The 14590-nt window shown below is 45.2% G+C and overlaps 1 protein-coding gene across 1 annotated transcript; it reads right to left on the minus strand.

The window, feature by feature from the left end:
- Positions 1 to 443: 443 nt before the first annotated feature.
- Positions 444 to 14485, minus strand: POLR1B (RNA polymerase I subunit B). Its single transcript, XM_053938895.1, has 15 exons — positions 14329 to 14485; positions 14091 to 14258; positions 12110 to 12256; positions 11149 to 11281; positions 10008 to 10144; positions 9303 to 9526; positions 8402 to 8573; positions 7353 to 7524; positions 6273 to 6554; positions 5563 to 5696; positions 4980 to 5150; positions 4232 to 4388; positions 3462 to 3658; positions 2820 to 3073; positions 444 to 1985 (listed from the first exon to the last, which is right to left on the minus strand). Exons 1-15 carry the CDS (start codon positions 14470 to 14472, stop codon positions 1106 to 1108), a joined length of 3372 nt encoding a protein of 1123 aa, XP_053794870.1. The 5' UTR covers positions 14473 to 14485; the 3' UTR covers positions 444 to 1105.
- Between the last annotated feature and the right edge of the window lie 105 nt (positions 14486 to 14590).

Genomic DNA, 14590 nt, shown 5'->3' on the forward strand with positions numbered 1-14590 from the left:
CCCGCAGCTCCAGCTGCGCCGCCCTCCGCCGGGCTGCGGGGCTGGCGCGGCGCCCCCCTGCCGGTGGTACAGCCCCGCCCCGGCCGGGGCTGCTGCTCCTTCTCGGTCGCGCCACCGAGAGAGTTCCGGCCCCGGGGGTGCTGCGGCCCCTGCGGGAACTGCTGGGCGTGCGGCACATCCTCACCTCGCCACCGCCCGCCGAGCCCCGGGGGCACCCCACGGCCCAGCACGGCGCTGCCGGCAGGTGAAGAAGAAACTACACAAGAACTCTGGGCCGTACCGCAGGGTACGGCTGTGCCCGAGGCACACGCTCGGCCCCGCGGTGGCCGGGGCAGGCAGAGGAGAACGGACGAAACCTGGGACAGGGCGGTGTGGCAATTGCTGTGGACTTAAGGGGAGGACGAGCTTCAGTCCTACAATATCCATGCTGCACAAGCATGAGCCAGGCTGAAAATAAGCCTACTTTATTCTTCTTCAGCCAAACGCACCAAAACAAACCCCAAACCCCAGCACCGCTGGGCTTGGTGACACCAAACACTTCCAGGACACACCTGGCAGGGCAACCTTGATTACTTGCAGTCAAGGCTGTGGCTTCACACACCAGAACTTTGTGCCACCTTCTTTATGACTCAAGGTACATGTATTGAAATAAAGAAAAACAAAACATGTACAATAACTTCAACACAAACCCATCATTAAGGCATATGTTTTTCAAAGATTTTTCTTGAAAAAAACAACAAATTTTTTTTGTAATTTCCAGCATTCACTTCATGCTGTTTTATGACCTCTTCATACCTATAGTTTCAGCCCGAATTCAAAGAACCCCGTCACTCTCAACCCAAGAGCTTGGGCGGAGCAGCAATATTGCCTGATTTTCATACACATCTCAATAGCTGGTGATCCTTTAGGAAGTCCAAACAAACCAACAGAGCCATCTTTCCTTGCCCTACAGCTTGGCAAGCACCCTGTCGCAATACAAACATCAAATTAATCTTGAATTCTTTTGAAGAACCTGAGAACTGACTTAATACCTGAAACTCAGGGACAAGGACAAGACTTGCTATGTGCCTCCTCCCTCCAACTATTCACCATGCCAAGGACCAAGTTACTCCACACTGAGCTTTGTTTTTATGTTCATGGCTGCCAGCTCAGCCACAAAGTAGCGGAAGACATGGGGCACAGGTACAACCTCGATGGCGTCCACCTCGCTGCAGATGGAGCAGGAATACCTCCTGCTGCTGGTCACAGAGGAGTGGGACAGTTTCTCCAGCACAGGGGATGTCATGCTGCCGCAGCTTGTGCACACGTAGGCTATGGAGCCGTCGGAGCAGTTGAACAGACGGTCCTGCAGCAGGAAGGACGTGCCGTGGGCCAGCAAAGCATCCCGCTCCATCTCACCAAAGCGGATCCCACCTTCCACGTTCCTGCCCTTGACAGGCTGGTTGGTGACAGCGTCTCGGGGCCCCGTGGTCCTCACCTGGAACTTGTCGGAGACCATGTGGCGCAGGCGCTGGTAGTACACCACCCCCACAAAGATCTCTGCCTCCAGCTCCACCCCGCTGATGCCACTGTACATCTTCTCTGTGCCAAAGAAGTTGTAACCTGCGCTCGCTAAAGTCTCACCAAAGTATTTCAGAGCAGACTTCTTCTCGGTGAAGGTGAAGGGAGTGGCATCATAGGAGACCCCATGCAGGGCTGCTGACTTTCCTGCCATGCTCTCAATTAACATTCCAATGGTCATGCGGGAGGGAAAGCCGTGAGGGTTGAAGAGGATGTCTGGAACCATCCCATTCTCTGTGAAGGGCATGTCCTCGATGGGCCAGAGCTGGCTCAGGATACCTTTCTGTCCGTGACGGCTGGCAAATTTGTCTCCAATAGTGGGATTTCGGGGAACCCTCACAGTGATGCAAGCCTTCTTGAACTTCCCAGTGCCACGGTCATTGCTGCACAACCTAACGTTGTCCACAATGCCCACTTCCTTACTCCTGTGTAGGTGGAGGAATAATTATAGCAAAGGTGTCAGGCTTGATAATAATTTTTAGTTTCAAAAGGAAAATGACACAAAAAACCTAAACCACTTATCAAATGCCTTTGGACAGCTGAGAAACACCACCATTCTTCAAAGTACTACTCAGTAGTGAAGGAACTCAGACTGCATAAGAATTAGGGCAAGGAAGCAATACAAAGGCATCTTCCAAGTGCCATTCAGGTACCACTTTCAGGTGATCGGGTAATGTGCCATCCATGATTTAAAATAAGGATAATTTCAACCTGGTTCATCTGTTATCACACTTTGTATCTGATATACAGCATCCCACTGCCATTTCTACTGTGTTAAGGCAGCAGCCCCTCTCCCTACCACCAATAAATTCACACCATACTGATGTGATCCCAAAATAAAGCACTCAATTAAGTTCTTCAGTAGAGAGGGAAGTTCAGAGGAGAAAGGGAAGGCAAAATGTGAGCATTAACAACAAGTGCCTTGTTCAGGGTTGTGCTCCTTCTATAGATGAGCCCTCAGCCTGATATTCCATGTGCCAGGGGTCTGCTGCAGGCTTAACTGTTATCATGTCCACATACAACCAGCACAGGCAGATCACCAAAAAATATATCCTCCTGGGATAAGCCAGCTCTGCAGCACACACAGGCTTAGAGAAAAGATGTGATACATGCCTGGGAGTCACCTAGAGCATGAACTTCATGCTCTCTGTCACTCCATGGACACTATTATGTGATGAGAAGAGGGAACATCTGCAGGGAAACAGCCAACTGCTCTCCCCACGGGGTAAGCAGAGCCAGGAGCGACAAGCTGTACTTACGGATAGTACACAGTGAAGGTCTCCCCTGTGTTGAGGTTCATGAAGCTGTAGAATGGATCCCCAGGCTGCAGGATAGACCCAACAAAAGGCAGTCCATCAGCATCCAGCTTCTCCCCAACGTTTGGATCGCCAGGCCTGATGCCAAATACTAAATTATCTCCTGCCCTGCTGGCTTTAAGGGAAAGGTCAATGCTCTCTGCCTTGATAACACTTCCATAAGCAAATCCTCTCTGCCATGAAGATTTATTTACGATCTAAAAGGGAGAAACAAAAGCCTGTTAAAGACTTGCTGATAACTTAAAAGAAGAAAATATTTACAAAGGTAAGCATCAGATCAAAATGGGAACATTGCCTTTTTAAAGTCTCCCAGTAAGTCAGCATTCCAAAAAGCTCAAGCCTCATGTAGCCCCAGTATTTTTCAAAGCTGGAAGACCACAGCCTTGGACAAATGAAGCTCTGCTCTACTCCCAGAACTTCCAGCTGTAACAACACAACCACTGTGCTGCTGAATCTGCCCAGAAGATGTGAGGACCAGCAGAGAAAGAAAGCGAGGTCTTCTCAGCTGAGTGTCACACGTACTCCCAGTGCCCCACATCAAATTCCTTCACAGAACAGCAGGATTTTTTCCTTTTGGTGGCTTACCATTGCATCTTCCATGTCATAGCCACTGTAGGAGATGACAGCCACGATGGAGTTGGTGCCAACAGGATAGCTGTCCATCCCATAATAGTCATACATGCTGGGCCTCACCATAGGGCTCTGAGGGGTGTGCAGGTGGTACAGCTTGTTATCTGAGCGATCCTTGTAGTTGTAAACAGGAAACCCCATGGTCTGCTTTCCTGGAGGGAAGGAGGGAAACTTGGATTTATTCCTCTGTGTATCTTGTTAAGAAAAAACCTGGAAATACTACAAATTTAGAGGGATTATCAATCTTAACTCCCTTGGAATTTAATAATTGCCCTAAGCCCAGCTCTAATTTTTCTGTGAACCACAATACTCAATGCCTTTCACAGCATTTCATAATTACTACATCTAATTTTGTTTTCTTTTCTGCAATTTCAAAATCCCCACTAAGGTTAGCGTGGTGTTTCTGGTTTTGCTTACTTGGAGATTTTTTTTGTGTGTTTACTTGTTTTGTTTTGGGGGGAGATGTATATGTGTTCTCTCCCCAGTGTTTCCCAGAGTGAGGCCTATGTTATGTATTTCCAGGCCAAAAAGCATTTGCTTCTGCAGCATCAATATCCTGCCAAGGGAATCGAGTTTTGAACAGTCATATTGCTACTTGCAGAAAAGTATGAGAAAGAGGTAGTGTTTTAAGGACATCTTTCTGATAATACTGTCAGAAATTCAATATACTAGAGGTGTTAATCCCTCTGCCCAGGGTCTTGCAGCACTGGGTACTTAGCACTTACCCATCTGGCACTGGTACATGTTCCGTGGACTTTGGTTGTGGTCAGAGAAGGGAATGAGATTGGCCACCACGCTCAAAATGCTGTGAGGGAAGAGTTCCTGGTGAGTGGTCACTCCAGGCACCACCTCTGACTCCAGAGTGGCCACATTCATGAAGATCTGCAAACATCAAATTGGATAATGCTTGTTCACTGCCTTTTTTTAAAGGGAAGGAAACAAAACAAAGCTGTCTCCGATGGCTTTCTATACATTTCAGTTTTAGCTGTGGTTGTTGCCTGCACTGTAGTGTATTAGCAAGAGAAATCAGATAGCTGGTAAACCACCTATCACAGATTAGCTGCAAGGGAAGGAAGCCTGAAATACAAAACTGCACTAACGTGTCCTCCTTTCTGTCTCCCAATTTAATAGTTCCAAGTAGATGAGCTCCCCAGCAATCCACTGCTTGGCTGCCCAGGAACCATTTGGCAAACACGATGTAACACAAGATGACATAGTACACACAACACAGCAATCCTTTACCTCAAATCTTCACAAAGTTAATACCGAGAGCAGATTTGAAGATCTCAAAAAGATCTCTACAGTCCAGCTATGACGTTTACCAGAAATCAATCTGCAGGAGTGAAAAACCCCCTTTTGTCACCTATTCTAGCTCTTCAACACAAGCCTCATCCTCAGCTCCTTTCATAAATATTTACCAAACCCATTTTTGATGCCAGGTACCTCTGTAACATGGGAATATGCAAACCCCACCTGTTCCAGAGTCCCAATCCATTCATTCCTTCCATAGGATAGGTTTCTGACAGGCCGCACCATCCGGCAAGGGTTAGTGAAAATGAAGAGCCCAGGATACAGGCTGGGTTTTCCTGTCATTGGGATAAGGACCACTTCTGCCCGTGCAGGAAATCTCTTCTCTTGTGTTATCTGTTGGTGCAAAGAAGTAACAGTCTAGAAACACTAAGTTTAACTAAACTGCATCCACCTGGTCACACAATGAAAATGTCAACCAGAGGTGTAGCCACTAATAAAAAGCTACAGAGAAGAGTTCTTAGAAATACTTTTAGAAAAGCCTCCACCAAAAAATAAAGACAGAATAGGTCTTATCCTGCCTTTTCCAAGAAAATGTTCTTTCAAAATCTGTAACTTTGTAAACCAACAGATGAAACATATGGATCAATAAAAAAGGTAACACAAAAGCACACTCCAATGCTAATATACAGCCAAAGATAACTTACTGGGTCAGAAAAGAAGCCTAAGAAGTTCAAAACATTCCTATTTTTGACCACTGCATGTTCAAGATGTTTAACTAAGAAACATTTCAAACAAGACAACAAACCTTGAAACGGCGGAGAGTTTGTGCAATCTCAGGAGCCAGCTCCTGTTCTACCCAGCCCACCATGGAGCCATCTAGCACAACTCTGTAGCACTCTGAGTAAGGCTGGCTTGGAGCTGCATCAATGGGGGTGACACCTGTGGCAAGAGGGGGTTGATGGACAGAACAGCCAAAACAAACAAACAAAACACAGAAGTTATTTCTGCACTTCTCAGTTCACACCTAGAAACTTTCTGAGACATCACAAAATTCTTGGCAAAGCCATAGACAAGTTCAATGGAAAATGAGAAACATATACAACTTAGAATGTCATTCCCCTTCCCATTTTTCTTACTGAAGTAAGGATTCTCATTATAGTGGCAATCACAAGTGAACTGCAGTTCAATTCAAGTCATTAAAAAGTTACTGCTTAGTCCAGTTTCTCAGAGCTGTGAGAAATTCCTTGTGCAGTTCCTTGTGCTTCAGTGAACATCCTCACACTTCAGCACACAGCTGAGAGAGACTGACATTGAATTTTACAGGCTGATGTGCCTGTACAAGCAATGTGTTATTTACCACTAAGCAGAAGCCCAGTAAGTACAGGTCAAACTTTATTTCACTTCTCAACTGGGCAGTGTGCTGTGATGCTGTGTGAAGAACCCTTCCCAGGCACGGGGCTGCAGGGCAGGGAGGTAAGAAAGGAGAACACAAACCATCAAGTCAGTGAAACATACCCAGGGAACATAACAAAGGTGGAATGTCTATCACGGGCACCATCTCAGTGACAATTTCACACAGAGCTGTCATGTGGTTCATCAGCCCACAGGGCTCTCCGTCTGGGGTGTCCACAGGGCACAGGAAGCCCCAGGATTCAGGCAGCAGCTTGCGGACAGTCGTGGTTCTCATCTGGGAAAACGCTGCCCCTCTGTGTATGCAGCGGAAGTGGGAGAGGTAGCGGATGAAATTCAGCTTGTCCCCCACCACACAGAGACCACTGGCCTGCAACATGCCCAGCCCTAGGGAACAAAGGGGAGATTTATGTCAGGAACTTATCCAGCTTTAAGAAACACAGAATGATGTTACAAGACAGTTTCTTATTTTTCACTGACAACCCCTAAAGATGCTCACATTGGATCCCAACAAGGCAGGTGCATGTGCACAGGCAACTCAGTGACTTGAAGAGACCCAGAGACTTTAAATTGCAAGCTATTCCTTAAAATCAAGTTCCCTTTACAGACATGTGGTAGTCATTGCCAGTGAAGTAAATAGGAATTTGCAGCTGGTATGTTTTACCAAAATTCTGCAGGTTTTTAACCTAACTTCATTTTCTAGTGAGCACTCCATTACAACACTGTCATACTGGACACTTCAGGGAAGCATCAGATAAATCTGAATATAAATCAGCAAACCAGTTTCTCATCATTTAAGCTCATATGACTAATGCGGCAGTTGTGATTTAAAAATGCCCCTTCTCTGTCTTATGTTGCACCTTCTAAGAAGAAATAATCTTTCGGAAAGCAAATCGAATTATGGTCACTGTTTTGAACAATGCTAAACTTCATTTCAACTATTCATCTAGGTAGAGGCTTTGCTTTCGTAACTAACCTGTTCTATACCATGCACAATGCCTATGCTTGTGCATAAATCTTGCCTTTTTCCTCAACTATCCCTTTTTTCAAACCCCTTTTAGGTATTCAGTTACAATGTACAATGTCTGCCTACAAGCAGTTGTTTCCAGTTAAGAGCTCAATTTTATGTTGTTCTGCATTCTGTTTTATAGGGGAAAAAAAGGCACCTTAAGCCTGCAGATTTACCTGTTTTAGACCTCAGGTTACCAGTTGCAAGCAGATACTCAAATGGCTTGGTGAAGTCTGGTGCCAGGCTGAATGCCTTCACCAGGCTGTCTGCATTTAGGCTGATATCTGCCTTTTCCGCTCTTTTCTCCAAAACAAACCTAACGGACTGCAGCCAGGTTTCAAGCCTCTCCTACGGTTTAAAAGTGAGAGATTTAAAATTAAAACAGGACAGGAAAGGCTCGAATTAGAACATCAGTTCTAATCTAGCACATCAGCTGCACATGCTACAGAACTCTTCTGAAATTAGCATGATGGACAACTTTTAAGGAACTGACAGTTTTCCAGACTTATTTCCAGCACTGACTTCATTCTATCAAGATGCTGATGGTATATGTCAACACAGAACTAAAAGGAAAACACCCACCCAACAGCTTGGCAATCACTTCCACCCAGAATGGTGATGAGTCTGGCAAATGAAGTACAATAAGAGAATTTCATAGAGCACAGACAACCCAAACCATAAACAGTACCTATAATCTGACCACAAGGATAACTCTGTATACAGTGTACACTGTGTCTACTGTATGCTTTAGACTATTTAGGATCTTAGGATTGAAAAAAAGAGGGGCTGTTAACTCCCCTGCTGATCTGAGAGCAAGGGCTAGGCAGGAAAACAACTTTTTCTGGTTCCTGGTAACTGTTTTTCATAGCACAAAAGTGCCTCCCTAAGTTCACTTTCAAATCACTCAAGTAGTAGAGAGATTTTTATAGTCTTTCAACAAAACAATACTAAAGAAAATTCTGACTAAAGGGGAAAAAATATTAAGAATTATGTAATATCTCAGGGAAGTATCCTATCAGGGGATGAGAACTACTATTCCACAGTGAATTTCATGGGACAGCCAAACTTCTGAACACCACTACTCTCCTCCCAGCATCCTAAAATGAGGTATGCCTATAAACTGAATTGGAATAGATTAGTAGCAAGTTACCTGTTTAAGTCAGAAGCATGTTACCAACTTTCTGATCCGTAAAGAAATGTAAAGATGTGGGAGCCATGACCTTACCTTTAAGAACATAAGGAAAAGCTGTCCTGGGGTAAGCACCTCGTGATTCATAAGACTGTCTGGATTATCTTCCATGCATTCCCCTTTGGCAAAAGCATAGAGCTTCTGGGTCATCATACAGAGCAGGTAGAACTTTTCAGTTCTATTGGTCAGGTGAACACAGATACAATTGCTGAAGGAAGAGAAAGAAGAAGGACAACTACACCATGATCTCTTCATGCTAGCTTCATGTTCTACAAGTCTCTCCTAAATAATTGTAAACCATTTTTTAAAATAGAAGCCTAACAAGGTTAGTAGATGTAAACTACGAAATATTTCTGTTAGCACTATCAGTGTCCTGCCACAGGAACTCCCAATCTCTACTGCTATCAAGCCATGTATGGAAAACTGTGGGCTGAGCAACAGTCCAGCACAAACAAAAAAGGAAAACCACACCTAGTTCCTAAAGCTGGAGGAAGAGCAAACTTCACTTTACCAGAAAAATGAATTTTTTAGTTGAATGCCTGCCACACTGACAGTCTCAAAGCCAATTCTTCCACTGCTTTCTAACTTATTTCATGAAAGAAGAAGATTTAAAAGCATCTTTTTTCTGCCATTTCAGAAGATAAAAATTATTCAGAGTTGACAGAGATTGTGTGAAACTGACAATAAACTGCAATATTTCTGTTCACCAAATGGATCCTCAAGCAGTCACAGAGCTAGCTTTAACCTTCTCTTCCTCAACCTTTGTGTAATTCATCAATGACATGACAAAAATCCCATCTAAATAAAAACCGTCACCCTCTTGTGAAACTGTTTTGGGAATACTTGTATCAATCTATTAAAATACATATCATCATAATACTCTCACATATGCCTCTAAATTCAACACAATGACACTGGATCTCAGCCATACACAGACCTCAGAATGAAATCTGCAGCCTGTTCATTGCTGTACCACTCAGGCAGGTTGAGTTTCACTCTGAAGCTCTTTCCCAGGTAATCCAGGACGTTTTGCTGTGTCAAACAGCCAGCATCCACCACTGCTCTCATCATCTCAGTAACGCAGTTCGCATAAAAGGTGTCATCTTCCCTTCCTTTCACCAACTCTTCAAAAATCTGGTAGTCTGGGAAATTAACTAATGCCTGAGAGACAGAAATTTATTAGATCATAAAAATAAGGTCATAACAACATCTGTCTATAAAATTCGGCTAAAGAACTAAGGCTGTATACTAACCTCTGATTTAGGTTTTCAGTGCTCTACAAATGCCGTTCCACAATGAAAACTGCAAAATTCTCTGGGGTTGAGATGCTCAGAGAGTAATGCAGGGGATATTCATACACTGATAAAGATCTCCATCCAGACCATTCATTAGAAAAACCCCACAAAACCATGAGCATGTGACTCTCCCCTCATCTCTTGTCCCTACAGACACTTCCTCTGCTGCAGACCGAGTGTTTGATTACAGTGTTACACAGTTTGGATGACCTTTCTCCAATCAGAATTGAAAGGCCGACTTAAAATACTCCAAGTGGAATTAGCTTCTTCTCATTACTTAAAATAAAGATGCTTTGCAAAACTTCTGTATTTATTCAATATAGAAATGACAAGCATTCACTGCTTACCTTCAGAGCAAATCCCAAGGGGAGGAAGAATAACTCTTTGCGAAAAATGAAATTCATCATGACACAGCCATTTTCCAAGTAGTGAAGGTTCATATTTATTGCAGTATGTTCATCCTTGACACAGTGCATCACCACCCCTGCAAAAATCACAACATCAGCATAAGCTGCACAAAACCAAGTGGCTGCATCCCTGTGTCATGTTCAAGGAGGTGCGAGACAATTAATGAGAGAAACTTTGGTACTTGACAGCTGAGAACATGAGGCAGATCGCTCACTTCACTGTCAGTGTGCCACTTCAAATAAACACATGACCTCAAGTCAGCTCTTAGCTAAAGAGGGCTGTGTCTCAGGACAGCCAGTACATCTGCTGAGAGGCTTGGAAGATGCACAAAGTTTTTAAAGAAAGATCCAGGCCTCAACTATCCTGTTTATAACCTTTGGTTGTAGGACAGAGTAACATACAAGTAGTGTTCCTAATGGCACTCTTATCTCTGTGTTTGGGTGGCTGTGCAGCAGCAGTGTTGCCTAATCCAGCTCCACACCATCATCTGCAGGACAAAGAAAAATAAAACAAAAAAGGACCATATAATCTGGCACTGCCTTGAAATAAACTAGCATGGAACTACAGTGTGTGCTCAAGCACCATGGTCCAGTCAAATCAGCACCTGGCAACACCTGAGTTTAAAATGCTATTTAACATTTGCTAGCTTAATTCAATTTTAAACTGGTTTTGCTGAGTATACATTGACAAAAGGAAGGTGTAGTCATGAACGTAGTTTACTCTGCTTCATGAATATTAAATCTGCCACCATGAAGTATGGACAAAATCAGTGAAATTAGTTCAGTAGATTACACAATGACTTGTACTGAAGGTGGGGTTTTAGTTACACCTTCCACACAACAAAAGGTGGCAAATACTGCAAAGCCTGGAATAAAATCTCCTCGCTTCCCACGGATAGCTCAGACAGCTCCCACAAGGCAAGTCCCTGCTGCTTGCTTGTACCATCATGGTGGTGTGTTTACCCTTATGTGCAGCAAGAACTGTAACAAAACAAACTACCAAAATTCAGCTACAGATGGTCACTCCTGTTTGTCCTCAAGCACTTCCTACTACAATGCTGCAGGAAACTGCTGAGCTTACCATACTCTGTGAAACCAGGGCCTCTGTTTTTCCACTTGTGTCTTGTCATTGCAAGAGGGAAGTTTCGCCTCGGCATAATCAGCATCCTGATTACTTTTTCTAAGCCATTGATTATAAAGTAGCCTCCCATTTCCTGTCAGGAGAAGAAAAACCATGTTAATATACTTAGAAACTCAGAACTGGCATTGTGAGTAAAAGAAAAAAATGCCTATACTACACACAAAACCCAAACATTTAATGGGAAATAGCAAGACATGATTCAGCAGTGCTTTTGGAAAGGCTACACTCCTTAGCAGGGACTTATGAAGTATAAATGTAGCAGAGTGCAAGGAAAAGGATGCATGTTCCACAATTTAGAGGAAGAAAAAGCCTTTGTGATAAATGGAACATCTCTGAATAGTTGGCATTAACTTTTTAAAGTGCTCTGAAGTTCTCATTTTGAGTTTATAAACCAGAAGGATTTTCAGAGCAAAATATCTCTGGTCACATACAAGCTTACTTTTCTGATTTTCTTTTGTAGCTTTCTCTCTCTTTTTTTGTGAGTTCAAAATGCAGTGCTAAATAAGTCTGTATTCAATTACAGACAGCTAAAATGCTACTGGGGAGACAGGGAAAAAGCTGCAGAAGACAAATCGGAAATGTCTCTTTCAATGCCTGTTCTACAAATCTTTCTCTCTGCAGAGTCCCCTTCACAGCACTCTCAGTTGCTGTGTAGCAGCTGAGAGGTTCTATACCAAAACTGTAGGTATTGACACCAAACAGATCCCTGTGTTCAAGAACAGCCATGGCTGCAACTTCTCAAGCTGCTTCACTGAGCCCCCATAAACAATCTGCTTTCAAGAGAAAATGGAAAGTCAAACTTGAAACAAAATATAAATGTTCAAGCCCTGCAAAGAGAAGGTGACCTGACAGACTGTTCAGGTAAAACACAGACTTTCCTGACCCTCAAAATCCCTGTTACCTCTTCTTCCTCATGGTGCTTCATAAGGTCTTGTGGAGAAAAACCACAGAGGTTGCACAATTTGGACTTCACCATGATTGGAATATACCCTAAGGGTTGTTTGATAGTCCCTTGTGGCATGTCATTCACTGACCAGCTGATGTCGGCCTAAAACAACACAACACCAACAGTAATCAAGTTAAGTTGCCCTTTTAATATCTCCTGCTATATTCATTGCACCTTTCATACAACCACAAACAGATGAACAGACTTGTATCACTGTAAAATGGTAACAATAATAAAAAAAAGAGCCAGTAGATACATGCATAAAGATTACACTCCGGGGAACAGTCAACACGGGTTTACAGAAGAAAATCATACAAGTCTTACAAGTCTAGAGTCAGGTAAAGAAGCTGCTAGGTGAGCAAACAAAGTTGGTCTGGCCTCCTTTGCCTTCCAGACCCTTCAACAGAGCAGCCTAAATAAAAAAAGGCAGCCACAGGAAAGGAAACTTCAGAAGGTAACAGTTAAAAGCAGAAGACAGCAAGTGTCCACTGAAAAGACATCCACACTACAGGCCTGACAAAACCTTTCTTCACCTAGCATGTTCGTGAGTGATCTCAAAAGCAAGAAAGAAAAGCATGCAGGAAAGAAAGTTTATTAACAAGGTCTGGCTGTGGGTCTGCAGGAAGACTGTGGGAGCAAAGAATCCTAACTTTACATGCAGAATGATGGGCTTTGAAATAGCTGCTGTCCTGCAGGAAAGAAACATTGGTACTGCAATACAGGAACATGGGTTCAACATCTGGCAGCAGCAAAAATGAGTAAACTGAGTCTCAGAAACTACTGAAAAAGGGAAGGGAAATACTACTATGCCTCTTTAAATCCACGGGGCAGCCTTAGCAGAGGGACTGCTACAGCCTGGTCTACACCTGAAGTGATGACTAAGGGTCTACAGCTGCTCAGCAGACTGGGGCTCACATCCTACTCTGGGGCAGTGGGAACCAAGGGAGGGATATGGAGCTAAGGCAGCACAGTGGAAACAGGGAATGATTACTGACTGTTTTCTGCTGTGCATGGGCAGGGAAGGGGAGAGGTTAACCTGTCCCAGCACAAGGCAATACCTTTTCACAAAAGGCACAACAAACTGTTCTAACTGCTCCAAGCATTCAAAAAATAATTAAACACACAGACAGTGGGGGGAAAAAAAGAGATGGGAAATAACTCAGGTAAGAAAAATAAAATCAGCTGTAGATCAGGAAAATCTAAGATCCACTGGGAATACAGCTATGAACAATCTGCACTGCCCCACTTTCATTTTCAGATAAGGTCGTTTAGAGTGACTTTTATCACGGCAAGGTGTACAGCTTCAGAGAAATTAAAAAAAAAAAAAAAACAAGAAAAACGAAAACAAGCAAAAAACCTGAAATTCCAAGCAAGCACTCCATTTGCACCAGGTGCCTCACATAAGCAATCAGCTCAGACATAACTACATCATTTTAACAGAAAACAGCAATGTACAATCCTTTCACACTGCAAAGGAAAATATTTGCTGGGGATGCTTCCTCTCCAGGCAAATTTCAAAGCTCTTCGCAAAAACCATGAACCTGTGAACAGGAGAGATTTATAGCTCTGGACTTTTGAAACCTGGATTCTGCAGAAACAAGACTTGGATTATGCTGCTCTCTGGGATGACACGGGTCTCCATCCAAGGTCTTCCAAGCTGGCTGGCTGCTTGCAGGAAAAAACGGGAAAGAAGGGCACCGGGGTCAAGACCACGACAAGCTTGATGTGCGGGGAGAAAATGCGAGGCCGCACATCATCAGCACCCCAGAGCCCAGGGGAGGCAGCGCTCCCTGAACCCCGCATGGTATCGGTGAGCCGGAAAGGGGCCTTTGAAGCTACAGCACAGGGCCGGGACGGGAACGTGCGTGTGCGGAACCCGGCCGGGAAAGGAACACGCGTGTGCGGAGCAGGCGGGCGGCGGGGCGCGGGCACTTACGGTGATCCTGCCGCGGTAGGTGCTGCGGAGCCCGCGGCACTCTGCCGGGAACACCCTCCTCTCCTGGCACACCGTCCCGGCCGGCACGGCGGGAGGGGCGATGGACACCCCGACCAGCGTCAGCGCCAGCCGGGTATCCTTCAGTGCGAACTCCACCGAGGGCATATCCTGCAATGGCACCGGGTTAGGGCGGCGGGGGCGGGGGAGGGCCCGGCGCCGCTCCCCGCGCCCCCCGCACCTGCACGGCGCGATAGACGCCCTCGCTGATGGCATAGTTGAAGGACTCGATGTGGGCGCTGGTGAGGTCGCGCTGGGTCGTGCCGCGCCGCGGCGGCCGCAGGCGGTGCGGGTCCAGGCGCGGCTCCGTCCCGGTGCCCGCCATGCCGCGCGCTCCTCCTCACGGGAAGCGGCGCGCGGGCAACGCCGCGTGCGAGGCTCGCGCCGCCTCCCGCCGCGCCCCGCGCGTGCGCCTCGCACCCGGCCCCGCCTCCGCGCGCGCC

This window comes from Vidua chalybeata, chromosome 3 (genome assembly GCF_026979565.1).
Source record: "Vidua chalybeata isolate OUT-0048 chromosome 3, bVidCha1 merged haplotype, whole genome shotgun sequence".
Lineage (NCBI taxonomy): Eukaryota > Metazoa > Chordata > Aves > Passeriformes > Viduidae > Vidua > Vidua chalybeata.

Excerpts from the sequence above, each read along its gene's own strand:
- POLR1B (XM_053938895.1), bottom strand. The coding sequence starts at position 14,472 with ATGGCGGGCACCGGGACGGAGCCGCGCCTGGACCCGCACCGCCTGCGG. Across the intron at positions 11,282-12,109 it reads AGCACCATGAGGAAGAAGAG|GAAATGGGAGGCTACTTTAT; the intron begins GTAACAGGGATT and ends TTCTCCTGACAG. Across the intron at positions 5,697-6,272 it reads ACCTTTGTTATGTTCCCTGG|GTGTCACCCCCATTGATGCA; the intron begins GTATGTTTCACT and ends CTCTTGCCACAG.